Below are 27,070 nucleotides of genomic sequence, written 5' to 3' on the forward strand. Positions count from 1 at the left end.
TACGGATGCTGAAATGTTCCACGATAAAAAGTTAAGGGATAAAAAAAGAGGAGGTTGCCGGTGAGTTCTTTTAAGGCCCAAACCCTAATGGCATAGGAACATGCAGAGGTTGATATTACGTATGTATGTAGGGTTGGCCAAAAAGTTCAGTCAGGTTTTTTCATCACAGCTTCTAGAAAAACCCTAACACACTTTTTGGCCAACCCAATATATACACATCCATTAAATGTGCACACACACAGGGCATTAAATATATGTAATACACTAAATATGTAAGCTATAAATATACCTACTTATATACATACAACTGGAGAAGGGAATGGCAACCCATTCCAGTATTCTTGCCTGGAGAATCCCATGGATGAGGTTGCACAGAGTCGGACACGACTGAAGCGACTGTTAGCAGCAGCAGCAGCAGACACACAACACTAAATATAAACTACAAGACGCTTCTTTTACTGCTCCTCCTTCTGACTTCACCAGATGTTAGATGCGTCATCTCACCTCATTTAGATCCCCCTCTGAATGGAGGAAACAGTTCTGTGCTGTCTCACTTAAGTACAATGAGGACTACTTTTCCGGGTACCTGGAGGTGAGGATGAGGATCAGATATATTTAAGTCCAAGGCATCCATGCTGGCTTCTTAAGAGATCTTGAGCTCATAGGTATCTCACAGAATCTCTGATCCTTTGGCCTGCTTTTTCAAAGCCCTGTTAGTTCACTTAGATTCAATTTACTAAAAGTCATCCACATGGAGAGCTTTTACAAAGTTACCATAATATTAAATACCTCTGATATGTTTTAAAATGGGGTCAGAGCAAAAAGTATATCAGCAACTATCAGAGGTGTAGTGGAGGAATCTGGGACTGGGTACAGGGCTCTTTGGGGGCCAATGACAGTCTCTTTAGGATTAAGACAGTCAGTGGTGATAGTACCACAACCTGTGAATACACTAAAATCTACTGGACTGTACACTTTTTAAAAGGCAGATTTAAGGTATGCAAATTCTATCTCAAGAAAAAAACAGGATCAGAGGTACAAAATGTTCAGAAGTTTATTCTTTCATTGAAATTTTTCAAAACCAAAAATTTACCACACAAGTAATCAATTAGTTTTCAATTTAACAATTTTTGTTTTCCCTTTTCCCTTCCTAAACACAGTAATAGCAAGCTGAAGGCAATCAGCAAGGACCTCGTGCTACTTTAACTGGCCAATTCTGATCACAAATTGGGAATGCTACAAAACTACGGTGTGTGTGCTGTGCTAAGTCACTTCAGTCATGTTAGACTCTCTGCGACCCTATGGACCGTGTAGCCTGCCAGACTCCTCTCTCTGTTCATGGGATTCTCCAGGCAAGAATACTGGAGTGGACTGCCATGCATCAAAAAGGGCTTTTTCCCTCCCCTTTATTTTTTTTTTTAACCAAGATTTTTTCCAACAATCTAAAGTATCTTCTTCTTCACAGACTTAGAAAACTAACCTTTGGTAGCTGGTGTGGAAGGGATAAGTAGGGAGTTTGGGATGGCCATGTACATAGACACTGCTATATTTAAAATGGATCATCAAAAAGGACCTACTGCACAGCACATGGAACTCTGCTCAGCGTGATGTGCCAGCTTGGATGCGGGGGCATGGGTGCTGGCGGAGGACGGATACATGTGTATGTATGGCTGAGTCCCTTCCCTGTTCACCTGAAACTATCACAGCATTGTTAATCGGCTATACCTCAGTACAAAATAAAGACTAAAGAGTTAAAAAAAAAAAAAGTATCTTCTTCTTTTCATGAACTTCTCACTTTTCTATTAACCTTTCAAAGTCACTTTGAATTAGATTTACTTCAGCAAAATCATCAATCAGTGTTTAACAGGACCCAAGAAACACTGAGACAGAAAGCAAGATAACATTAGCAAAAACACCACAGGAAGCTGTGTCCTAAATATATGCCCGTCCCACACGCTTAAAGGACACACAGAACATATAAAAGCAGCTAGTGGTGTTACAAATTAAAATAAAATGTGTTCAAGAGGAGACATCAGATCAGCAGAGTATGCCTGTTTGAGAAAGATAAAATTTAATCAAGGGAAACACATCCAGGAACACTGTCTAAAAGCATGTGACAATCTACAGATTTAGTTGATTCTTCCTGCTCAAACACAGCAGAAAACTCCTGCAAACCTCTCTTTTGTAACAAGTAAGTTAGTGCTTGTCGTTGTTCAGTCGCTCAATTGTGTCCGACTCTTTGTGACCCCCACGGACTGCAGCACACCAGGCTTCCCTGTCCTTCACCATCTCCTGGAGTTTGCTCAAACTCATGTCCATTGAGTCAGCGATGCCATCCAACCATCTCATCCTCTGTTATCCCCTTCTTCTCCTGCCCTCAAATCTTTCCAAGCCTCAGGGTCTTTTCCCAAAGAGTGGGCTCTTCGCATCAGGTGGCCAAAGTATTAAAAAAAGGTATAATATCCAACAACTGTTCTGTTCAGGTAGGAGAGAGCCTCTGGGCAGAGAGCCCAAAAGCAGACCCTCTACGTGCAGAGGAAGGGCAGGTAAGTGCCCCAGAGCCTGGGAGACTAGTCCAGAGTCTGTCTTTACACTGCAGGAGGGCCAGGAGCCCCCAAAACCAGGGTCTACCGTTCAGTGGGGGACCGCTGGCAGGGAACACGAGGGCTTTCTAGGAATTCCAGGACCGGGAAGAGAGGCGGGAATTCAGGACACCTCTAGACCTGGTCACATTTCCACCAACTCTGCCGTCTATGGGGTCGCACAGAGTCGGACACGACTGAAGCAACTTAGCAGTAGCAGCTGCTGAGATGATAGACCTTAAAAAATCAGTTCTTTTACTTAACTAACTGGGGAAGGTAGTCAAAGTGTGTTGAATGACAGACATGAGCATGTTGTAATCACCAATACTATCTGACCAACGATGTGCCTGCCAGCTAGAAGCAAATGCTTTGGGCACCAAATTCTTAGGCCGATGCTACAAGAATAAAGCAGTTAAAAATCCACTGAAATGTCAATGCTGTTATGATATGTTAGGTGAGTTAGTTTATAGTTTAGTATTTTGGACTCTGTCATTGTATCAAGGTACAAGGAACAATAAAGCAGATTAGAAAGTTAAACTTTACCTGAAAGGTATGCAACTTTTTCCTTTAAAATTGGCAAAACATCCATAGCTTTCATTTCATCGTTTTTTCGAAACCCTGAAAGACAAAGGAGAAAATACAATGACTGGGTTGCTTGAGTGTCATTTAATTTCTGAACCACCCTTATCTCCAATGCCAACACAGCTGCTTTCTTTACACCCATGAAGTTAAGTTTTTATTCTATGAAGGAAAGTCTCTGATCCTTCTCCTTTAATGAGGAAGAGCAACTTGCAGACCCAGACCCAGAGGCTCCCATACCAAGCAGGCTCTCTCGGTCATTTCCAGCCTTAAATAAAGAATCAGTCCCCAAAAGACTAGATGTGAAATCAGTCCAGATTGTTTTACAAATCTTCTGCTGTAATTCCATGATTAACATAAACACTAGCAAATAAAGTAGCAACATTGTTTTAAAAAAAAACAACTATGATTCCTGGCACACTAAATCCTCTAGGGGGAGCTCAAAGCCTCATCCTATCTATGAATCTGGTTAAAAATAAAAGCGTCAGGGAGGAGCGCAGGGATTATAAATAGCTGGGGACTGGCCACCGCTCCCTCTTGGCTCTGTCCTTCCAGGCTTTCTGGGCCAGGCCCCCTGGAGGAACGTCACTGGCGAATGTGGCACGATGGCCTGGTGTCACCTGCCTCACAGGGTGGCCCAGGTCCCTCTTCTCACATCAAACCAACTCTCCCCACACTCCCCCCGCAGCGTCGGCGAAGGCCAAGTGGAAATACTCTGGCCAGGAAGCACAGTTTAGGACAAGCCAATGTCCATCTAAGCCAAGGGAACCCTGGCAGCCCAAACATGTCCAGCCAAAGCTCTCCAGGGTGACTGCCCACACAGGAGTTTGGGGTCAATGTTCACACTTGTAATAACGCCTCGGGATTTTTCTCTTGGAGGTCTCTACAGGGGTTGTCTGGGTTCAAGCTACTGGCCATTCTCATCAAAGCCAGTGACTGTGGGAGGTTCAAGACAGAGGGGACGTACATATACCTAAGGCCGATTCATGTTGACTTATGGCCGAGACCAGCATAATACTGTGGAGCAATTATCCTCCAACTAAAAATAAATAAACTTACATGTAAAAAAAATTTTTTTTTAACCCAGTAACTGTCATTCATGGCAGAGCAATCTCTTGAAAAAAATTAAAGACTACTGCCCCAACCCTATCTTCCTATCTGTTTTTGTCAAAACAGTATAAGGAAAGGATCCAAACTGTGAGTTGGTAATAGCCAATGGAAGGCACAGACCTGGAAGCTGGAGCAAGAAAAAATGCTCTTGATAAGTGATCAGAGCTTCCATGTCTCATACGCCTGAGCGGTTCCTGCAGACCAGCCCTGCTAGGAATGAAACCTGTAAAAACCGCCTGTCTCAAGGCACAGACAGGAGACGGACCAACAGCCGGAAAGAGGAAGTCCCTTTATAAGGACTGGAGGGCAGAGCCCGCGCTAAGCCACCTGGAGCTGCTGAAACGAGTCAGGACACGGCTTGGGGGGACCTCGGAGGCTCCAGCCAAGAGGGTAAACCGGGAGCAGCAGAAGGGGAGCCTCAAAGTGTGTGGATAAACTTGGCCCCCGGCTCCCAGCTCAGGATAAGGACCAGGACCTGACTTGAGGCTGGAGTCCAGCCTGCTGAAACAAACGCACAGAAAGCAACCACAGCGGCCCCTTTGGGAGAAATCGAACAGGATCTAGTCTTTACAATGTATCATTCCCAGAAGCAAAGAATGCGCAGATCAGTAACAACCCTGTCCACAGAATACCTAAGTAGGAAGAACCCAGTTTAACAGGATGCAATGGTCGCAAAGAGCCTGACCCAACTCAGCAACTAAACAAAATCACGGACGTTGAAATGTCGGAGGGCTTAACACACTACCCAGCTGGTTGAGAAAGGGCTTGCTCAACACAGAACCTAGGACTCCACATCGCTAGCCTTTTTTGCTTTCCAGTATACCCTGCCTTGCGCTGGCAACCCACCAAGCTTTTAAAATAGGGGCTATTTATAAAAGGCCAGACAGGAGCCAAGCGGTCTGCAATTTCATCCTTTAGCTTCCTTCAAAAACCCCTGAATGGACGCAATGTCGTCTCAAGAGTTCATTGCCCACCATTGGGCGGTTCACTGCGTGTGTCCACAAAAACTGACGACATCCCAGTTCCAGCTGATATGAACGTGGACAGCAGCGGGGGAGGCAAATACAAAGAGGAATCGGGCACCTCGGCAGCCTTCCTGGAGACGAGCTCATAAGTACCTGGAGGGCAGGGCATGGGATGGAAAGTTCTCTAAGCCGCACGTGGCACCTAGGTGGCAAGGAGCAGCAGGTCAAATGACAGGAAGCTTGGAGGGAACCAGCCGTAGCTGCGGATCCTCACCCACAGTGATTTGAAAAGAGGATCCCCTTCCACCGCCACCAGATAAGAAAACGCTGCTTCCGGCCTTTCCCTCATAGCCTGTGCCCACAGGTGCTCCGGCCAGGACAGGGCAGAGCCTTCGGGGAGATGCCACCACCATGGCTGTCCTGGAACCCACACCACAGCAGCAGGAACTGCCTGTCACACAACCCTCAGCAAGAAGAAGGTCCCGATTCCTGGGCAGGGACCCAAGGAAAGGCCGGCGTCCTTGACAATTCCTGCCAACTCTGAGCGCTACACTATTTATTTAACGACCTTGATGGCGTGGATGATGCTGGTTAGAGCTGCCGTATTCCCGGCCCCCCACAGGAAGACGATCGTACTGATGGGAAAACAAAGTGAAAGAAACGAACCTTCACCTGCCATACCCCACCATAAGCCACAGACTGGCTCCCGTGGATCCTCGGTGTCTTTAAAGTAGCTACTCTAGCCAACCAGTTCCTGAATCGCTTCCCTAGATCAAGTAAGACTCACCATTTTTCCAGAGGAAGAAAGACACGTGAGTCAATGGCTAAATTGGTGTGGAAATGCGTTTAACTTTCATCATGATATATATACATGTCCCAACCCCACTCCAGTATGCTTGCCTGGAAAATCCCATGGACGGAGGAGCCTGGTAGGCTACAGTCCACGGGGTCGCTAAGACTTTTCCCTTTCATGCAATGGAGAAGGAAATGGCAACCCACTCCAGTATTCTTGCCTGGAGAATCCCAGGGATGGCGGAGCCTGGTGGGCTGCTGTCTGTGGGGTCGCACAGAGTCGGACACGACTGAAGCAACTTAGCAGCAGCGGCGGCAGCAGCAGCAACATAGACTAGAATGTAAATTCTAAATAGCTTCACAGCAATATTTTTGTTGAATATGCCACAGAAAAAGAGATGTTAATGTTATTAAAATTAACAGTGAAAACATCTAAAACCGAAAAGAGAAAAACAAAAAAAAAAGAGAACCATAAAACTAACCACACAAAGACACTCAGTTTGTGGCTATTATTAGGCAGTCACCTAAGCATTATGTTTAAGCCGGTTTCCATTTTTAAAAACAGGAGGCAGCCTGTACACACACTAAAGCCAGATTAAATATATCATGTAACTTTCAATAAAAAGCAGGAAGAACTCAGCCATGAAATGTCCTCTGATCAAAAGGCAGATTCTGTTCCAGGCCCTGAAGAGCTATTTATGAAAATGGAGTGCATGACTACAAAAAACTTACAAATAAATGGCTTCTGGGCTATTCCAGTGATTCTAGACTACACTACAGATAGGATAACTCCTACCGCCTGGCTTCCTGATACATAAAAGGACCAAGCTGTGGCTCCTACACTTGTGGAACAAAGGACACACTCAGCAACCATGCTGCAAGCACACAACTCTCCTCCCACATTCTCGGTGTTCTGGGGAAAGGACTGGTGGATGCCATCTCAGAGTGACAACTGCGAGACCCCAGACCACACCAGTGCCACAGACCAGGCAACTCAGCACTTTACTTCCAAGGGCCACCCAACTTCACAGAGAGAATTTCAGGACGTTAGTCCTGAATATTGATTGGAAGGACTGATGCTGAAGCTGAAGCTCCAATGCTTTGGCCACCTGATGTGAAGAACTGAATCACTAGAAAATACCCTGATGCTGGGAAAGATTGCAGGGGAGAGAAGGAGACGACAGAAGATCAAATGGTTGGATGGCATCAATCACTTGATGGACATGAGTTTGAGCAAGCTCCGGGAGTTGGTGACGGACAAGGAAGCCTGGCGTGCTGCACTCCATGGGGTAGCAAAGAGTTGGACACAACTGAGCGACTAAACTGAGGAAAGAAAGGGCAAAAAAAAAAAAGAGAGAGAGAGAAAAGCAACATGAATGGGGATAATTAACAGAGGTAAATGGCCAAAGTCAGAGGAGGTGTAGTTGTTGGGCCATTTCGTAAATTACATATCCAATTACAGAGGCCTTACTGAAGTATGTGTACAGAGACTGGACGCTTGTTACAATTTCAAGTACATTTTGCTGAGACAGAGAAGCCCATGTGAATTTTAATGAAATGCTAGCTTCAGGGCACAGTGAAGATGCAGTCAGCCAAAGCTCACCCAGCTCCTTCTTGGTGCAAAGGGTGTGTCCCAGGAGAGGCCTAAAAGGCAGGCAACAACTGTTCTCTTAAACCAAATGTGAAAGAAATTTGACCAGAACCTTCATATGATAAACGTTCATATTACTCTAGATCTTGATGTTTGTTGAATGCTATTGGGGGGAGGGGGGCTACAAATCTGATTTCATCATTGTGAACATAAATGTTCAGTTAGTGGTTGATGACCTTCTTTCCTCGTTCCTGGTTTTAGTCAACACAAATAACACCTTTTCCCTCAAGCAATCATATTTGAATATTCAGAGATTTTAACATTTTCATTTAAAAATATCTCAAACCCCGCCCTCCAGGTTCAGCATGATGTGACTTGCCACAATTGATTCTGCCATCACCTTTCAGATTGCTATTTGGCTCAGTATTCTGTTGCTTTGTGATCTATTTCAATCTACCCCCTCCCAAATTATCCACATTCCCTAAAGTGACTGGCATTATGTTACCCATCAGGAGGACCGCTTTCCCCCTCTCTTCCTGTAAATCTACCTGCTAGCCAGAGGTCTGTTTCGTTCCCTGCTGTTCCCAGGTGTCAGGCACAGGATGGTCAATGAACATGGGTTGACTGGATGAATGCATGAGCAGATAAATGAGCTAACAAAACAACATACTTCTCCAGCTTCTTGCCCCTGAAACCTCCACACAGGCACCCCCAATGTCCCTTAGCACTTTCTGTTTCAGGTCTGTAAACTATTAAGCTCAGTATTTATTGTTCAGATGGCCTATAGTATGACTTACACTTCTAACAAGGAAAATTAACCTCTGGGTCCTAAGAGTAAATATTCCACAAGTTATTCAACAGTGGAAAATCTTTTAGTTGTACCAATGGTCTGAAACTCAAACTATCTAATACCCCACTGGTCGAATCAACTTATTTTTTACCCCTCCACTTTACAAGGAGGTAGTGCATTGTTACTGTGAACAAATACCTTTTGAAGCGAGTCACTGCTGACCAGAATGCTCACACGCTTGGTCACTTCCTTGGTATCAGATTTTTTTAAAAACAAACAGAAAAGGAAGAGCCACCTGCCCCCCTTAACGTGTTTTTTTTAAATTTAAAAAGAAAGCACCACAGAAATATTTTTACAATGAGCAAAAAAGCTTTTATGCTGCACATCATCCCAACAAAATTTTTTACATAGCTGGTTTAAAAAGAATTAAGATGAAGCAAATCAAATGAGTTTTTAAAATGAATCAAATTTTTAAAAGTCTAAACCAAAACACAGGTTAGTATTTTCCCTCCATATTTCTCCTGAGACTACTGACATATACTAGTCGTTTGAAATTTTACGTAATCCTCCAACTATATGAGTCAATTTTTTTTTTTTTTAAGTAAAAACCGTGTCAGGAAAAAAACACTGTCCTTTCTTCCTCATTTGAGCTGTAACCAATGAACCGGCACCTTGTTCTGAACACTCCACCTCACCTCCTTCACTGGGATTTGTCCCTGAAAGACAAGGCAGACTGCGCTGCTCACCCACTTTCAGAGGCCGCATTTGCCTGTCAGCTGTCCTACTCTAGTATTTACTAAGTGGGAAACCTGAAAGTAGGGGAGGACTGCAAAGACCCCCATCCTTATAAAAACACAGCTTGTAGCGGGAAAAAAAAAACATGTTAATAAATAAAGCAGCATCTTGAAAGAACAAAGAAAAGCTACGTGCAGCAGTAAGCTGGGGGGTTCCTATCAGTACGGAGTCTTGGTGGTGATTACTGAATTTTACTCATTACTTTATTTAGGGGGGAGCCGCGCGCGCACGCACCCCAGAGCACAAAGAGCTGGGTGATCCATCCCTGCATCAGCGCCGCGCGCACGCGCAGACGGAGGTGACGTCACCCTTTCCGGGCAGGCCGTCCGCAGTTCCGAGTCCGGACCTTTCTCTGCAGTGCCTGCAGGATTAGTCACGGATCACGGGGAGCGGCGCCGCGCGGGGCACGCGGTTTGCGCTATCAGGGGTTTTAGCCCGGCAAGCACTGAGATCAGTGTTGCGTAGGAAGGAAGCATTTTCTCTAAGCCTGCATCCTCTCTGAAGATGTTGAAGGCGGAGGTGGGGGGGGGGGCGGAACAAGGTTGTAAATCAAATGTTGTACGTGTCTTTTTTACTAATATATAAAGAACCAAAACAATGCAAGGCTTATATTATTTTTCCATATATCTGTAAGTGCAGGCCACACACACAAGATCATTACAAGGGTCGGACACGACTTAGCAAATGAACAACAGCAGCAACAAAGTGCATATAAAGTGAAGTATTTATACCAAGAATAGGGACATGTTCACAGTCCAGAACGCAGGAATATGGATGGGGTTTCATACTGCAGCATTATAATTTTTACTTATAACCTTTATGGTTATAATAACTTTGAGACTCACTGATTTATTCCTTCACATAATTTTAGAAGCAATCGCCTGTAACATCATATCGCAAGAGAGGTTTGATTGATTTGAGGCCGTTAAGAATGTTTCAACTTAAAAGAGCTCTGACTTTTAATGTCTTGAGCACAAAATATAGAAAAACGAAGAAAAATAACCACACACAAAAAAGAAACCATAACAAGAATATTTTGACTATTACACATACTTTACTGTAATGAAAACATCTGTAGCATTTTTAACATTTGATGATTTAATTACATGGTAACTGTGTTAGAGGTTAATTTAAAAGCATAACTAATAGGCCAATGAAAGGAAATATTCCAACAGTCACAATAGGAAGAGGAGTACTAAAAAAAAAAAAAGGTGGGGGGAGGGAGTTCTACAATCTCATAAATCAAAAAAGCACCATGTGCCCAGATGTGCCATTCATCTTTGCATCCCCAGGGGCCAGCACAGGGCCAAGCGCAGAGAAACCTTATCCTCATGTCTGTCTAATGCTAAGAGAAAGAACATGTCTGTCTGTGTTTATGCTGGTACTGCCGGAGAGGCCTCTGGGGGAAGCTCACCCAGGCTCTATCTTGGGACCTATCACTCATGCTAAACTACATTTACATTTACACACACACACACGCATACATATAGCTCTGTGTGCTGACAGACATCGAGTAAGATTTGCTTTACATAAGGAGCAGCCTCTCAGGAAAGCTGTTTAAAAAGTTAATTTGCAGCCAACAAGTAACAGTGATATGACGATACAAATGGATCAAATCAACCAAGGCTGACTGCTAAAACACAACTTTTTCATCATTACAGCAAACAATCCATAAGTGGTAACACCCTAACCCTCTACCAAATAAGAAAAAATTCTAATACCCATGTATATGTTTTTTAATGCACACCACAATTTCTGTAAAAGGCTTTGGAAAATAAAGCTATAACTAACTCTACTCTTTCCCTTAAATATCTTGATTATTACCTACAAAAAGGCTCTTGATTACAGAGAAGTGGTATAAATGGGTGGTATTAAAACTCTTCTTGGTATGCACTGATTTGCTCTGATCTGGGGTGACTTGAACATCCAGCGTAATCTAGGGTCCTTTTGTTGAACTCAGTGTGTCTGGCAAAGCAACATGCGTAGTCAGTCTGTACAGTGAGAGACACACAAGTGTGGAAAAATGTGGCCAGAGGAAATCAGAATGAGAGATGTCGTATAAGATGTAGGATTTATGGGGAGAGATGGTTGTGGTCGGTCTTGGCTGGAACAAAGAGGGGTAGTGAACCAGTGGGCAGGTGCCTGGGGTCCAGTCTTCTCCAAATATCTAACCCCGAAGTCATGCACATCTTCCCAGACCTGCTCCCCACGGTGTGAGTCCCAGCGCAGTACGGGGGCCCACAAACCACCCACTGCACGACTTAACCAGGAACCTGGGCTCGCCCTGCCCCCATCCTCTCTTGCCCTCCAGCACACTCGGGAGTATTGTGTCCACCGGCCAGCATGCCCCTTGTGTGTGTGCCTCCAACAACCTCCTAATGGACACTCACGACTCCCTGGGATTCATTCTGGCACTCTCCCCCTGAATGCACATCTCCCAATTCCACTCCCCTAAAATTCACCAGTGGCTACTGTGAAATGAAAATATCTCCTGCCATATTAATAAACAAGACCTGTCACCGCCATCAGCGATTTCCAGCCTCCAAATGTGAATGAGGGCGCCCCAAACTGCAATCCAGCAGAAGCCGCCAGCCCCCATGGTGACTGCTGAGAAGCTGGGAGAATGCAAGCAGCAAGGTGAACAAGACTGGCCCCAGAGGGTCGAGGTGCATATGAAAGGAATGAATTCAGTCAGTCCAGAGGCTTGCATCTTCCCATACGCAGAATGCTATAAATTCCTTAACTTGACACCTGATCTCTGATGTTCAGACTGCCTGCTCCCTTTGTTGCAAACTTGCATAGAGCCTGACTTCCCACCCCTGCCTCCTTAGAGCACTTTTCTCAAGAGTTACCTTCTCCCAGGCTCAGAGTCCTAAACATTCCCACCAAAATAAAATAACTCTCTACTTTCAGGTTGTGACTGTATTTTTCAGTCGACACCTCCAATCAAGTCCAAGACCAGATGTCCACTGAGCCCTGAAGCCTCACTATTCCTCGCCCTCATTCAGGACCCTCATCCCACACCCACTCCAGGAATTCTATCCACTTGCAGCAAACACAAGCCCTTGCTCACAGCTGAACTTCCACACACACAGTTCCCCTTTCAGCCAGAAACACTCCGCAACATGCGCGCGCACACACACACACACACACACACACACACACCCTTCACCCTCCCATCTCCTCCTGAAAGACTCAGACCAGACCCGCCCTGTCTGTGAAGCCTTGGGGAGCCCCCCAGTGCTGGATAAGACCCCCACCCTGCACTCCCACAGCACTCCAAAGCCCTCAGGTGTCATCTATCACAAATAGCAACATCCCAGCACACCTGGAGTACATCACCCGGGACAACCTGCCTCGTTACCAACCAGGAGCATCAAGGGTACAGAACAAACAACCACGGAGGCCAAGCCGAAGTTTTGCAGCCAGTCTGCACATCTAAGTTAAAGGGACTTAATCCCTAATCCATGAACCAAGACTTGGGTTTAAATTTAGGTTTATTCCTGCTTCTCTTCACAAAGAAGGCCCCAGCCTTCTTTCTGTGCACCCTAAAATGCTAAGGCTCTGCTTATGAATATGTCCTGTTGCTCAGATGGCATGAGAAGGGGTAGAAGGCAGCGAGGATGCAGAAGCCACAACCCTCCCCATGGATCTTCCTCCCAGCTTCTCAGGTTCAGCAGCAAACACTTATCAATCCCTTCTGTCTTCAAGACACTATGGTGATTAGCTTTACATTAAAGGGAAAGAGATAAATCAAGGTTGAATGTCTTAATAAGCTACCAATTAATTTGAGTGTCCAGCTGTTGTTCAGTCGCTAAGTCATATGCCACTCTTTGCAACCCCATGAACTGCAGCACACCAGGGTTCCCTCTCCTTCACTATCTCCCAGAGTTTGCTCAAACTCAGGTCCATTGAGTCAGTGATGCCATCCAACCATCTCATCCTCAGTCACCCCCTTCTCTTTTTGCCCCCAATCTTTCCCAGCACCAGGGTCTTTTCCAAAGAGTTGGCTTTTCACATCAGGTGGCCAAAGGACTGGAGGTTCAGCTTCAGCATCAGTCCTTTCAATGAATACTCAGTATTGATTGGCTTTGGGATTGACTAGTTTGATCTCCTTGCTGTCCAAGGGACAGTGTCCAGTGACTGCATCTAAATGAAAATACTATGTAGATCTTCCTCAACTTACAGTGGGGCTATAACCAGATAAACCGATCATAAAAGTCAGAAGTTTATTATGTTGAAGATGCATTTAATACACCTAACTTATTGAACATTGTAACTTAGGCAAGAATACCATACATGTGCTCAGAACATTTACATCAGCTGAAAGCTGGGCAAAATCATCTAACAAAAATTCTATTTTATAATGAAGTGTTGCATGTCTCTTGTAATTTATTGAATACTGTACTGAAAGTAAAAAAAAAAAAAAAAAAAAAAAAGAGTGGCTGTCTTAGGTACAGAACAGCTTTAAGTATATTGGTTGTTTACCCTCGTGAATGGGCAGCTGTCTGGGAGCTGCGGGTCCCAGCCACTGCCCAGCATGCCCAGGGAGTGCCTACCGCACAAGGCTGGCCCTGAAAGATCAACATTCAACATTACAAGTATGGTTTCCATTGAATGTGTATGGTTTTCACACCATCATAAAGTGAAAAAAATCTCAAGTTAAACCACTGTAAGTCAGCAACCAGCTATATTCATAGACATTAAATCACACACACACACAAAAGATGCAAGTTTCGGCTAAAGCATTCAGCAAAGTTAAGATACAGTATGTTCCACATACACTACTGGGCTTCCCTGGTGGCTCAGTGGTAAAGAATCCACCTGCCAAACCAGGAGACGTGGGTCCAATCCCTGGGTCGGGAAGATCCCCTGGAGAAAGAAATGGCAACCTATTCCAGTATTCTTGCCTGGGAAATCCCATGGACAGGGGAGCCTGGCGGACTACAGTCCATGGGGTCACAAAGTCAGACACAACTTAGTGACTAAACAACAACAAGAAATATACACGACCGTGTGTAAAACAGACAGCTAGTGGGAATCTGTGCAGGGAGCTCAGCTTGGTGCTCTGCGATGATCTAAAAGGGTGGGATGGAGTGGGGGGCAGGGAAGCTCAAGAGGGAGGGGGTATATACAGTATGTGTATACTGATAGCTGATTCACGCTGTTGTACAGCAAAAAAACAACAAAACGTTGTAAAGCAATTCTCCTCCAGTTAAAAAGAAAAAGAATATACAGTATGTCCTCTTTTTGCCTCAAAATTCCTGAGTTAATTCATTTATCCTTATTAACACATCACATAAGGTAAAAGCCACAAAGAAATGAAATTTTTAACTCAAGAACTGAAAAGTTACTTCCATTTGGATGTAATTTCAACATATATTCACTAGAAAAATATGTCTTCAAGAAAGATCGAAGAATTTGGCAGAACGTTCTACCAAAAAGTAGAAAGCTTCTACAGTCCTCGGATGAAGCTTACAATTATGTCTGTCATCACCTGGCTTTCATAAAGGACATATTTACACACGGTGTTCTCGAAAGCTCTAGAGATGCTCCCCCTAAATGACATGTTCCTGATTTTAAGAAGCTTATCATCTAAAACAAAATAAAACACATATTAGACCAAGCAGTAGCCTTGACAGTGTGAACACAACAAGCAGAGACTGATGGGCAAATAAACATGCCTTACAAGTAGAGGTACTGCTATTTATAAGAGATGTAGATCCTATTGTGATTAACTACACAAATCCATCTAAAATTATGATTTTTGTCACTGAAATTTTATATCGATCACTGCCACTAAAACTAAGTCCTTGACACAGAAAACAGGGCTCCTGGAGGGAAGTTTAAGGGGGAGGGGACATATGGATACCTATGGCTGATTGATGTTGATGTATGGCAGAAACCAACACAATATTGTAAAGCAATTATCCTCCAATTACAAATAAATAAATTTAAATTAAAAAATGTTAAAAAGGTGGAAACCCCTGCTGTAGGGATTAAAACCACAAAGCATAAATAATGTTATAACATGTGAAAAGAGGAATACAATGATCTCTTTCTTCATCAGAAGCCCACTTGATGGCTTACATACAGGTGCTTGGCCCCGGTTATTCAGAAAAACTATTCTGCTTTGAAAATTTTCTTCATCCATCTCCAGATGTTATCAGAAATACATCTGAGACACCTTGTGACATATCTGCTGCTTGAGGACACCCATGGGAGCAAGCTATGTCCTGTCCTTGGGATGTTTACTGACCAGTGGAGGACAGGGAGCCTGGAGCAGGGTCAGACACCCAGGTGGTGCAACGCCCTCCAGCTAAGCAAGGACACCTCAAAAATAAACAAAAGTGGTGTCTGTAGCTGGTTTGTTTTCTTTTGGGCTGAATTCCAAATGCAACTTACAGTTAAGTTGGAAGCTTTCTTGCAGATCCTTCTACTTAGCATAATAAGACTTGTCTGCTCAAGTATTAGATAGTTTGAGTTTCCGTCCTGAGGCCACACTGCTGGGTGGTGGCTTCCAGAGAGAAGCGCAAGTCTAACAAAGGTCCATCTAGTCAAAGCTAAGGTTTTTCCATTATTCATGTATGGATGTGAGAGTTGGACCATAAAGAAAGCTGAGTGCTGAAGAACTGATGCTTTTGAACTGTGGTGCTGGAGAAGACTCTTGAGAGTCCCTTGGACTGCAAGGAGATCCAACCAGTCAATCCTAAAGGAAATCAGTCCTGAATATTCATTGGAAGGACTGATGCTGAAACTCCAATACTTTGGCCACCTGATGCGAAGAGCTGACTCATTGGAAAAGACCCTGATGCTAGGAAAGATTGAAGGCAGGAGGAGAAGGGGACGACAGAGGATGAGATGGTTGGATGGCATCACCGACTCAATGGACATGCGTTTGAGTAAACTCCGGGAGATGGTGATGGACAGGGAGGCCTGGTGTGCTGCAGTCCATGGGGTTGCAAAGAGTCGGACACGGCTGAGCGACTGAACTGAACTGACTAAACTCTGGTCAGGGCAACCTAGCCTTTGGGACTCACTGGCTTTTAAGGTGAGAGAAACTTTTCTCATTCAGGTACTGCTGTCCTGCCTCACTTTCATTTGCAAGCAGGGAGAAGAAATTCTAATAAATAGGACCTATTATTAACCTTCCTACTGAATTCTTAATAAGAAATTTAAGAAACTACAAAGAGAGTTGAAAAAAGTAATGCATCTGGCTAATGGGGGAAAAAAAAAAAAGACAAAGAGAAACCCGATTCAATTTTCTAATTGCCTCTCCCTCCCACCTCCTTCACCTCAAATTCCCTCTGCATACCCACGAAAGTACGTTTTATAAATTCTGCTTAAAATATGCTTATTAAGCCACATAAATTCATATATAGTGATGGCAAAACAAATTTTGACATAAAAAAATGGGTTTGATGTGGACTGACTCATCTCTCACTTGGGATTCTCATGCATATTCATTAAGAAAAGGAAAAAAAAAAGATGCAAATTCCCAAGGGAAGGAGGATAGATGTTCCCCTCTGGGAGGAAATCGCTGCTGGAGACCACGGGAATTGGAGGAGGTACCAGCCCACGCCTGGCAGCATCTCCGCCCTGGATTCACTCTGGGCTCAGACAGTGGCGCCAGCAAGGCTGAGGAGTGCTCCAGTGGGGGCTTCAACCCTCACAAACGGGGAAGATGCTCCAACTGCGGGACCCCGATGCTATCATCCCACCTGGGCCCCCGCTGACACTCCGGGGGCTGAGACCACAGGACAGGCGGTGGGGGCGGGGGGCGGGGAGTGGCGAGTGGCACGGGGGCAGAAGCAGCCGTGAGCCACAGGGCCTCTGCCTGCTCGCTGTGGGGTCTGCAATAAGAAACTGAGGGAGGGGGAGGGAGGACTGGATAGGGGAAGGCAAGCTCTCTGGAAAGCTGACTTCCTTAGACTTGCCCAGAGGCACCGATCAGAGCGGCTGAGACCCCAAGCTTTAAGCCCTGCAGGCTGGGGAACCTGTTTTCCTTTCTCTGATCCACTAATTGCTCAGGCCCTGATGGTGAGGGAAAGAGTCAGTATCTCTCTACTGGGGAGCCCAGGGAACATTTTTTCCCAATTAGTATAGAAATGCAGATGCAAGTACAGAAATGCAAACAGACAGGCAGGAAGGACATTTACATGTCGGTGTGTGGGACTCACTCATCCACCAGCCCGCACCTGCCCCTGCAGGGCCCTCCCCGGATGAGGCCCTGGGACCTTGGCACATCTGCTGCCCAGGTGCTCGGACCGCCCAGGGTTACAGACGACTCCCTTCCCAGGGAGAGATGGCGCAGACCCGACAGGTGAGCGGGGAGTTCGGAGGGGGGTGTGAAAGCTACAGGCCACCACCCCCTCTCCAGCGTTAAACACTGATGGACAGCACCTGACATCGATGCTGCCAGGACTGGAAAGGAAACTTTCTGTCGAGGGACTACAGTGTCCAGCGAGGAGGAGTCGAGGCTGGAACCCGGCTGCCGGGTCTCCATCTCCGCAGCGGGGAGACCATGGAGGCACCTGCATCTGTGAAATGGGATGGATGAGAATCCGAACAATACTACCCAGCGTGCTAACAGCACCTAGACAGCCAAGTACTACAACCACCGAGGAAGCAGCTTATCCTCAGATGAACAGGTTTGCTAAGTGCTTTTAAATAATGGATTTGGGTAAACTTGGCCCATTTACCTTCGATCACTGCATTCTATTAGAGGATGCATCACAGGCAGTTATTGTTAAAACTCACTAAAAAAACCCTTACTTTTTAAAATCAGCGATGCACCTTGGCAATTCCCATTTCCTGAACATGAACGCATGAGATGGACTATAAATAATTTAAGGAACTATAAGGCTATTCAAAAGTCAGAGTACTCTTCTGCCTAAGTGAGTGAATGAGTGAAGTTGCTCAGTCGTGTCCAACTCTTTGCGATCCCATGGACTGTAGCCTACCAGGCTCCTCCATCTATGGAATTTTCCAGGCAAGAGTACTGGAGTGGGTTGCCATTTTCTTCTCTAGGGGATCTTCCCGACCCAGGGATTGAACCCAGGTCTCCTGCATCGCAAGCAGACACTTTACTGTCTGAGCCACCAGGGGAGTCCTCTCTTCTGTCTAAGAGTCTTCAGCTATCCTGACCAAGGGGTCACACTCCCTCCAGCCAGGGGCACCCAGCTTACACGTGAGCTGTCTCAGGGTCCTGCTCAGCCTGTCCTGTGGAAGGGGGCAAATCAGAATACAACTAGAAGTGAAAACAGATGAGCCTGAAAGGCACATGAAAGGAACCAACTTGACATTTTAATAACTAAAAAAGTGCTCCCTTTCCAACCCTCTATTGTCAGCGGCCCATCTACTGGAGTAAGACACCTTTCCGGGCTTCAAAAGGGGGGTGGGGGGTGGGAAGGGACTGCAGGGTGTCGCTGGCTAGGGACACCAAGTCTGGGGGGGTTGCCAGCATGACCTGGCTTGGCGCCACAGGTAAGAGGGCACCTGGCTCCCACGTCTGTGCCCCCCACCTGCACGTGTCCTGCCCTCCAGGAAAATCTGAAACCAACAGATTTGGTTGCTGCAAAGCCACCCCAAGGCCAGAAGGCACAGATAAGAGTGCTTTGTATCCTCATCTTCCACCTTCTGTCTCTCGTTTTAATCCACAGTCATCTCTCACTTTAATAGATGAACAGGAATAAACAGGACTTTTCCCTAGACACATGGTTAAGTCCCTGCAACGTACAACACCAAAACTGCTGGCCTTCATGTGTACACTGTCCCAGGCTGTCCAGTCGCTCAGTCATGTCCAACTCTTTGCGACCCCATGGACTGCAGCACATCAGGCTTCCCTGCCCATCACCATCTCCCAGAGCTTGCTCAAACTCATGTCCATCGAGTCGGTGATGCCATCCAACCATTTCGTCCTCTGTCATCCCCTTCTCCTCCTGCCCACTTGGTAAACGCAAACTCATTCGAAAATAAGTTTTTAAAGTGATGAAAAAGCCACACTAAGTTTGCCTTCTTTGTTCCTTGTGAAAGCAAGCCCAGATGGTTCTGTGGAAGCTCACAGTATGACATCAGTCAACTCTCCACCTTGAAACCTCAAAACAGGAGGAGGGGTGGGTGCTATTATAGGAAATAGCTTCTAAGATCCCTGATGGCTTTAAATAGTCAATTATTCACTGTATGGTAAAACAAAAAGGGTTTTAAATTAATTTTTCTAATTCTTTCAACTACTAAAATGAAAGCCCAGGCAAAGATAGGCCCCAGACTCAGAAGAGGATGTCCACCCAGCTGGTCTGGATGAAGGTGTGTATGCGTGTTACTGGTATATGTTTGAAATTAGCATCCCGTTTAGGAACCAGAAACTGCCAATTCCTTAGAGGCATTCCCCATGCCCTGGTCTGATGCTGCCCACCTCCTGTCTCCAGACATACCACTATGCCGGCTCTCAGGATAACCATTCCCTAGCTTTTCTTTAGAGTTTTGCCATTTATGAATCTACTGCTACATGATACATCGCTCCGTTTGCCTGCTCTGGGCTTCATATGAATGCAGTCATATTACACGCATTCTCTGCGACTTGATCTGGTCTGGATGGTTCTTCTGCACCCATGTGCACGCTGAGCTCTGTTTAACGCTCCACTCTGTGACTTGGGTTCATGGACATTTGCCCTGTCTTCCCATTTTGCTCTTATAAATGATGCTGCCTGAATAGCCATGCCACGTGTCTCCCAGAACACACTTTCAGAGCATCTCTGGGCTGAGGGACAGGCTAGGGGAAGAACTGCTGGGGTCAGAGGTTACGAGGTGATGCCAAACTTGTTCCCTAATGGCTGGACCGTACACCTTCGCTGAAGCTGGTACTGTCAGATGAGCCTCCGTGTTTTTGTTCAAGAGGCAACAGTTTGGTACCTTTCACCAAAATGAGTTGAACCGGGAAACAAAAACAGGCATGCTACTGGACAAGAGATTAGCCTGAAATTGTTTTTTCTTTGGGCTAACATAACAGTAGACCAGGGTTTTCACATTTTGTCCTGAAAGTATGAGCCCACAAGAACAGGATATTCCAGATGTTTCCTTTTCTATTTCTATCTCAACTGAATTCCCCTCATAGTTCCTCCTATTTAAGATTCCTTAAGAGGATTTGCCAAAAAGGAACTGCGGTGGAGACCTGAACACGAACTCAGCCTCTAACTGCCAAATGGCCAGGGCGTTCCAACACTCAGGTAGCAAGTCTGCCGTTGCTGGATTTCAGGAGTGGAGTTTCTACAGAAATAGGGCTATAGGGTGGTCTGAGGGTCTCAGGGGTTCCCACAAAAGCCTATTTAATACATGAGAATCCAATCGTGCCACTGGTGTGTGCTGGACCAGAAATGGGGGGCGGGGTGGGGAAGAGAAGGGCAGAAACACAGCCCACCCTGCCTCCCCCAGGGAGGACGCACTAAGCAGAGGCACAAGGGGTGCCCACCTTCTGACCGCCCCCCCCCCCCCCCCCGCCGCCGGGTCCTTCCCGCTGCCGGGTCCTCCCTCTGCTCCTGTCCTGGGCATTTTGCTGGACTGCAAGGCCCAGACCCGCCCACCAGACCTCGGTCACAGCAAGCAGTCCTCAAAGGTTTGGTGGCAAGACCCCTTTATATCATTAAAAACCACAGAAGGGGTGGAAGGGAGGCTCAAAAGACAAGGGACACACACAAACACACACACATGCGCACACGCATGTGTGACCTTCCCTGTAGCTCAGACGGTAAAGAAATCTGCCTGCAAAGCAGGAGACCTGGGTTCGATCCTCTGGAGAAGGAAATGGCAACCCACTCCAGTATTCTTGCCTGGAGAACCCCATGGACAGTAGCCTGGCGAGCTATAGTCTGTGGGGTTACAAAGAGTCAGACACAACTGAGTGATTAACACTACAACACTACTACACACACAAACACACACACACACTGATGGCTGATTTGTGTCTTTGTACGGTAGAAACCAACACAACAATGTAAAGCAATTATCCTTCAATTCAGAAAAAACACTGAAGATCCTCAAAAGCTTTGGTTTACGTAGTTTCTGCTTGCCATCAAGTTCAGCCACATAATATCTGGGTATCTAATACGGATACTCATATTAAAATCTAAAACAGAATATTTTTAAAGATTATTTTTTAAAGATAATACATCTATTACATGTTAAATAAGGAAGACTTTTCATCTGAAAATATGTACTTCCAAAATATACAGAAGAAAAAAGGCTGGCATTGTTTTACACTTTAGAGACTGGCTTTAACGTCTGGCTTAGTAGACTATAGAGATTCTCACAACTGACTGTCTTTAATCTGTCGTGATGTTACTTGCCAGGCAGACCCTGGGAGACCTCACTATATGCTTTGGAAAGAATGACTGAGGAACAGCTCAGACTCTGCTATGCAAACAGCTTTAACTCACAGATCCCCTGACAAGGTCCTGGAAGCCCATGGGATCCTGGAAGTGTACTGTGAGACCCGCTGCCCTAAAGCAATGTTCTTCAAAGGCTTTTGCTCAAGAATTCCATCACCAAAGAACTTTACCACCTTTCTCCAGTTATGCTATAAATGTGTTGTTGTACCAGTAGTCTCTTTGTTGCTGTTCAGTTGTCCAGTAGTATCCAACTCTTTGCAACCCCATGGGCCGCAGCACGCCACGCCTCCCTGTCCTTTACCACCTCCCCGAGTTTTCCCACATCAGTGATGCCATCCAACCATCCCATCCTCTGATGCCCTCTTCTCCTTCCGCCCGCAATCATTCCCAGCCTCAGGGACTTTTCCAATGAGTTGTCTCTTTGCATCAGATGACCAAAATACGGGAGCTTCCACTTCAGCATCAGTCCTGCCAGTGAATATTCAGGGTTGATCTTCCTTAAGATTGGCTGGTTTGATCTCCTTGCTGTCCAACGGACTTTCAGGAGTCTTCTCCAGCACCACAGTTCGAAGGCATCAATTCTTTGGCGTTCTGCTTTCTTTATGGTCCAGCTCTTACAACCGAACATGACCACGGGGAAAACCACAGTGTTGACTACACGGACCTTTGTTGGCAGAGTAATGTCTCTGGTTTTCAACACACTAAGTTTGTCATTACCATATATAAGTAGTCTCTTATATACCTCCAAATAGATATTTGAAAATAATAAGCTATTAATAAATATCTTTCCAAAGCTTTTGCTCTTTTCTTCCACAGTCAGGGGTGCTCAATGCACACCCTCCCTAAGGCAAACACAGAACAGAGCTGCCGTTCCTGCCGGAATCAGCATTTCCTTTCCTTCAGCCAAGTTCCTCTTAACTACGGCTGGACAGGCAGTGGACTGACCAGGATAACCGGCACCACTGACCAAACAGCTCTCTGATGCGGAGGGTGCTTCCTTGAGCAAACACATCAACAGGCGACTTGGAACTTCAGGCCAGGCTCCCCCAGTGGGGGTAAATGGTGATGGTGTACATGGCCAAGTCCAGGAGCCCCAAGTGTGCGGACCAGTCCTGCCAGGAGTCTGCCCAGGGTATGGCCACCCTCCACGGCACCTCCTCCCTCCCCATGAGCTTGGCAGAGCAGGAATGGCTGCACACCTGCCTGGAGGCAGCACCTCATCCCCCTGCTCCCCCAGCTGGGCTGCAGGAGCCACAGACCAAAGAAAAGCCCACACGGGGTTCATAGGTGGGCGGCTCAGTCTAAGGGGAGTAGTCCGGGCCTGGAAAGGTCAGTCTGAAAGGAACGTTCGAGCGTTGGCTTGATCACTGCCTGGGCTCTTGGGTCATCTTTGGTCCCTTCTACCGGAGGTGGCGACAGAGAGCACGGGTGCCCCTTGGAACGAGCCCCCACGCTGAGGGCAGACGTGGGCCCCTCAGTGACGCCGGTGAGGCCACCTGACCAAGTGAGGTCAGCTCGCCTGCTGCTCGGGCATCCTGTGCTGGCCAGGCTCCCAGTGGGGGCAGAGCAGCATGTATGTTTATGTCAAAGAAGGGAAGGCGGACCTGAGGGACGGAGGTCAGGCCGGAGGGCTGGGGGGTGAGGAAGGGCAGGAGGCAGAACCAGTGGGAGTGAAGAGCAACAGATCAATCGACAGACAAGCCGGGAGAGCCCCGGCCCACTGAACCTTGCACAAAAGACGCTTCCTTTTTTAATGAGACGAAATTAGGAACAAGACACGGAGCTACCACTACTGAGTATATAGGTGGCCTTTTCCTCTTGTAAATAAGTGCAAACAAAGCCAAACTGGTATTTTGGTTTCAATGTCTTATTCTACATGATCTGATTCAGGCTGAAGACACGACAGCTTGGGGAGAACGTCTTTTAAAGGCTGGCTCCTTCGGAATTGTGTGGTTCTTAGGCATTATTTACCATCATCCTACATGCTGATGACCCCCCTATACATGAAACCATCTACCAGGTGAACAGACAGGGGCGAGGGGGCTGCCAGCCACCAGGGCACATAAGCCGCCGTGGCTGGTGTCTCCCCACCCCTGGTCTCCTCAAATCCTCAACCTCGGCTCACCCTTTCACCTGGGAATCATCTTGTGTTTCGCCAAGAAGAGCACAGTCTTAAGGTACAAGGTCCCTCTGCTTCCCTTTCATGTCTGAACGCCTTCACTGCTAACCGCCCTCCCTTCTGATTTTAGAGAAGAAACAAAAACCATCTTTTCTGGAATAATCTCTCCCTGATCCCAGGGCTTCTGTCGGCACCTGCTCTGTCCACTGATTAGGCCATCCCCACCCCTCTGCTTCGCTCTGCAGATGGACTCCAGCCCCCGCCGCCCCCCGCCGGCCCCTGCCATCCGCTGCAGGGTCAGTCCGCACCTCCCAGGGACACTGCGGGGATTCGGTGAGGTGGAGCGTGGAAAGCAGCAAAAACTGCCTGCAGTGGTGCTCTGCAAAGATCAGCTCAATAAAGAGGCAGGACACCCCTGCTCACGGCTCCCCAGAACTGAGCCTGCACCGCTGGGGGAGGAAACCAAGCCAGGCCATTGCAGCCTGTGGCCACGAGGCACAAAGGGCACATGTGCCAGGCGGGCTGGCTGGCAGGTGCTCCTCTCCAGCTCCATCTCCTCGGGCTGCAGGTTCTCCAGACCTGGCACCTGCAGAATCTGGGATTAAGGTGCTCTGCTACTTTGCGAGCAGCCCAGAAATGCTGATCAAAACGAGTGCTGACACAGCTTTCACAGTAAGGTTCCCAAAGGCGTGGGGCTCCCCCAAATCAAGGAAATCTTGTAATCCCTTAAGTATTTCAGGTTGTTGTTGCTAAGCGGGGTCTGATTCTTTGTGACCCCATGGACTGCAGCACACCAGGCTCCCCTGTCCTCCACTGTCTCCCAGAGTTTGCTCAAATTCATGTGCACTGAGTCAGTGATGCCATCCAACCATCTCATCCTCTGTTGCCCCCTTCTCCTCCTGCCTGCAATCTTGCCCAGCATGAGAGTCTCTTCCAATATTTCAGGTAGCTGCACCCACCTGCCAAAATCACCTCACCCAGCACGCCAGGCCCGAAGGAGCAAAGCTGTCTTGGTGTCACTAAGCCCCAGGGGCAGGGGGCTCAGGTCACCAGGGACTCATAACAACGGGGGGAGAGAACCCCCGAGGAGGCACCAGGAGAAGGAAGGCTCCAAATCTTTTCTTTCAAGCGGGGGGAAAAGAAGCAGGGATGAAATGCAAGGTGCCCCCCACCCCCGCCAGCACGCCTCACCCCGCCCTCAGCTGCAGCTTCCCCTGTAAATGTGTGTTTCAGAAGCTCTTGGCAGAACCTAACGAGCCAGTGCAGGAAAAGCGTTTAACCCAGGGCTGAACAAACAAGGGCGCAGTCCATGGCCGCGGTCACGGCCCTCCATCAACAGGACGGAGTGACGGCCGGGGAGGAAGGACCACGGAGAGGCAGCACACGTGGGAGGATGCGTTCAGCCGGAAAGGATGCGCCTCTCTGTAGGGGCGGCTGCCCAGGGTACTGCCTTCCTGTTCTCCTCAGGCTCCGGTGTGCTGCGGGAAAGCAGTGGAAGGCGGGGCAGCTTTGAGCACTGCACCCCCCTAATAAATAGGCTAGTGGTTGCTCATAGCAACGGAGTCCCCTCCCCCAAGTTTAAATGTGTGCACACACTGCCCGCGTGGCTGTCTACAACATGACTGCCTGGGTTATTTTTCTGCAAGAAAAAAAGTCACCCACACGACCCAGGAGCGTGAGGGCACACGCGTGTGTACGCAGGTGAAGACTGGCCTTGGCGAGAGGAATGCTGTTTGCTTCCAAAGGCAGCGGGTCCAGGCAGTGCAGAGGTACCGGCGTGAAGACAGTGACGGCATGCACACTGGCCACGTGGCCGGCGGTGAAAAAGATTACATCATCCCCTTTGTGCAGAGGAGAGCTGTGGGAGCAGCTCGCAGAGCTGGGCTGGAGGAGGCTGCAGCTCTGGGGGCTGAATCTCCCTCCTTTCTCCTTGGATTCAAAAATAAAACATGCCCCCACGATGATAAGATTGAGCAGCTGAGGTTCACCAACAAACTGATATTCATCCTTTCCCTGTGCTTTCTTGAGCACACTGCTTTTTTAACAGGGTAGTTCCTAAAACTGGAAAGGGAAAAACAAAAACAATATATTTTTTTTAATGAACTAGGTAAGAAATTGGCAGAATTTGTGTTCTTATTCCTGATTGCCTTCAGCTCTTCATCCCCGGTTATGTGGTGTGTTTGCAGATTTCTACCTGGTCTCCCCATCCTCCCCACCGTCACACGGAGCTGCTCTGGGTCCTCCAAAAGGGCCCCCAGGTGGGTTGTCACCCAGTCCAGAACGGCTCTGCTCAGTTTAAAACAATGCTATTAAACGGGCAGGCCCAGAATAACGTTATTACCAAGAACCCTGCTCACAAAATGTGTCCTGTGAGCAAACATGCTTGCCCTTTAAGATCGCACTAACCTCACCCTTTGGCCACAGTGACAAAGTATCTGTGCTGGGGGGTCTGTCTGGCGGCTTGACCTCGACACGTGCAAATTAAACTTACAGGAAGGGACAAAGGAAGCCTGATCCATGGGACACATGCCCCTCAGTAACTCCCTCCTCTAAAGCCCAGAAAGTTCAGCTGTTTTTGAAGCCCAAGTAATGAGAGGGTGCCCGCCTCATCCCCTCCCCTTGTAAACTGGCCTTAGCCAGGAGTGATGCATGCAGAAAACAGGAAGGCCTAACCGTGTCATGAGCTTCAGAGTAACAGCATCTCTCACCCAGTATTCAGGAAGGCTCTAGAACTCCGACATGAATAAGTCACAAATACCATTCGACCTCTCCACTTCCAATCTGCTTTACCAGCAAGGCTCCCATACACATTTTCATGGCTTTCATCAATGGGGAAGCCACGTGTCTGCCTCTGAGACACAACACACAGATCAACCACCTTGAGGCCGGCAGGTCCAGGCCACCCTGTCTATTTCCCCACCCGACAGCGCTGTGTCTCGGCTCACTGGTGTTGAGGGCAGTGCCCCATCTGTGCCAGGCACCCAGAATTTTCAGGGGGCTCAGAACAGTGGGAGAGAGCACCCTCAGGGAGCAGAGGTTCAGGTAGGACCTAGGGCTCCTCTGTCTGCCCCCCCCAGCACATCAGGGGGTCCAGGGACACTGCCTGGAGCCGTGGCTCCAACAAGCTCCCTGTCTATTCAATCCACCCACTTACATACAATTAACCATCAAAGTAATGAACGGTTCAAATCAATGCTTTTCACTTTCCCAATCTACTCAACATCGCTTTGAAGTGGCAGTCAACGCTACTAACACACATTCAGCACTCTCCAACGGCAGCTGCCTTAACAAAAGGGTTTGTTGTTGTTTAGTCGCCGAGAGTCGTGCCTGGCTCTTTTGCGACCCTGTGGACTGTAGCCTGCCA

At 47.2% G+C, this 27,070-nt stretch overlaps 1 protein-coding gene across 1 annotated transcript in view; it reads right to left on the reverse strand.

Annotated features, from left to right (window-relative positions):
- The window catches only part of TRIO (trio Rho guanine nucleotide exchange factor), a 349,468-nt gene that overhangs the window by 220,943 nt on the left and 101,455 nt on the right, over nucleotides 1–27,070 (reverse strand). The window contains exon 2 of the mRNA XM_081520842.1: nucleotides 3,126–3,200. Coding sequence (XP_081376968.1) covers nucleotides 3,126–3,200 — 75 coding nt within the window. The remainder of the gene's footprint in view (nucleotides 1–3,125; nucleotides 3,201–27,070) is intronic.

The sequence above is a fragment of the Giraffa tippelskirchi genome, chromosome 8 (genome assembly GCF_054371585.1).
Source record: "Giraffa tippelskirchi isolate mGirTip1 chromosome 8, T2T-mGirTip1v1.2.pri, whole genome shotgun sequence".
NCBI lineage: Eukaryota > Metazoa > Chordata > Mammalia > Artiodactyla > Giraffidae > Giraffa > Giraffa tippelskirchi.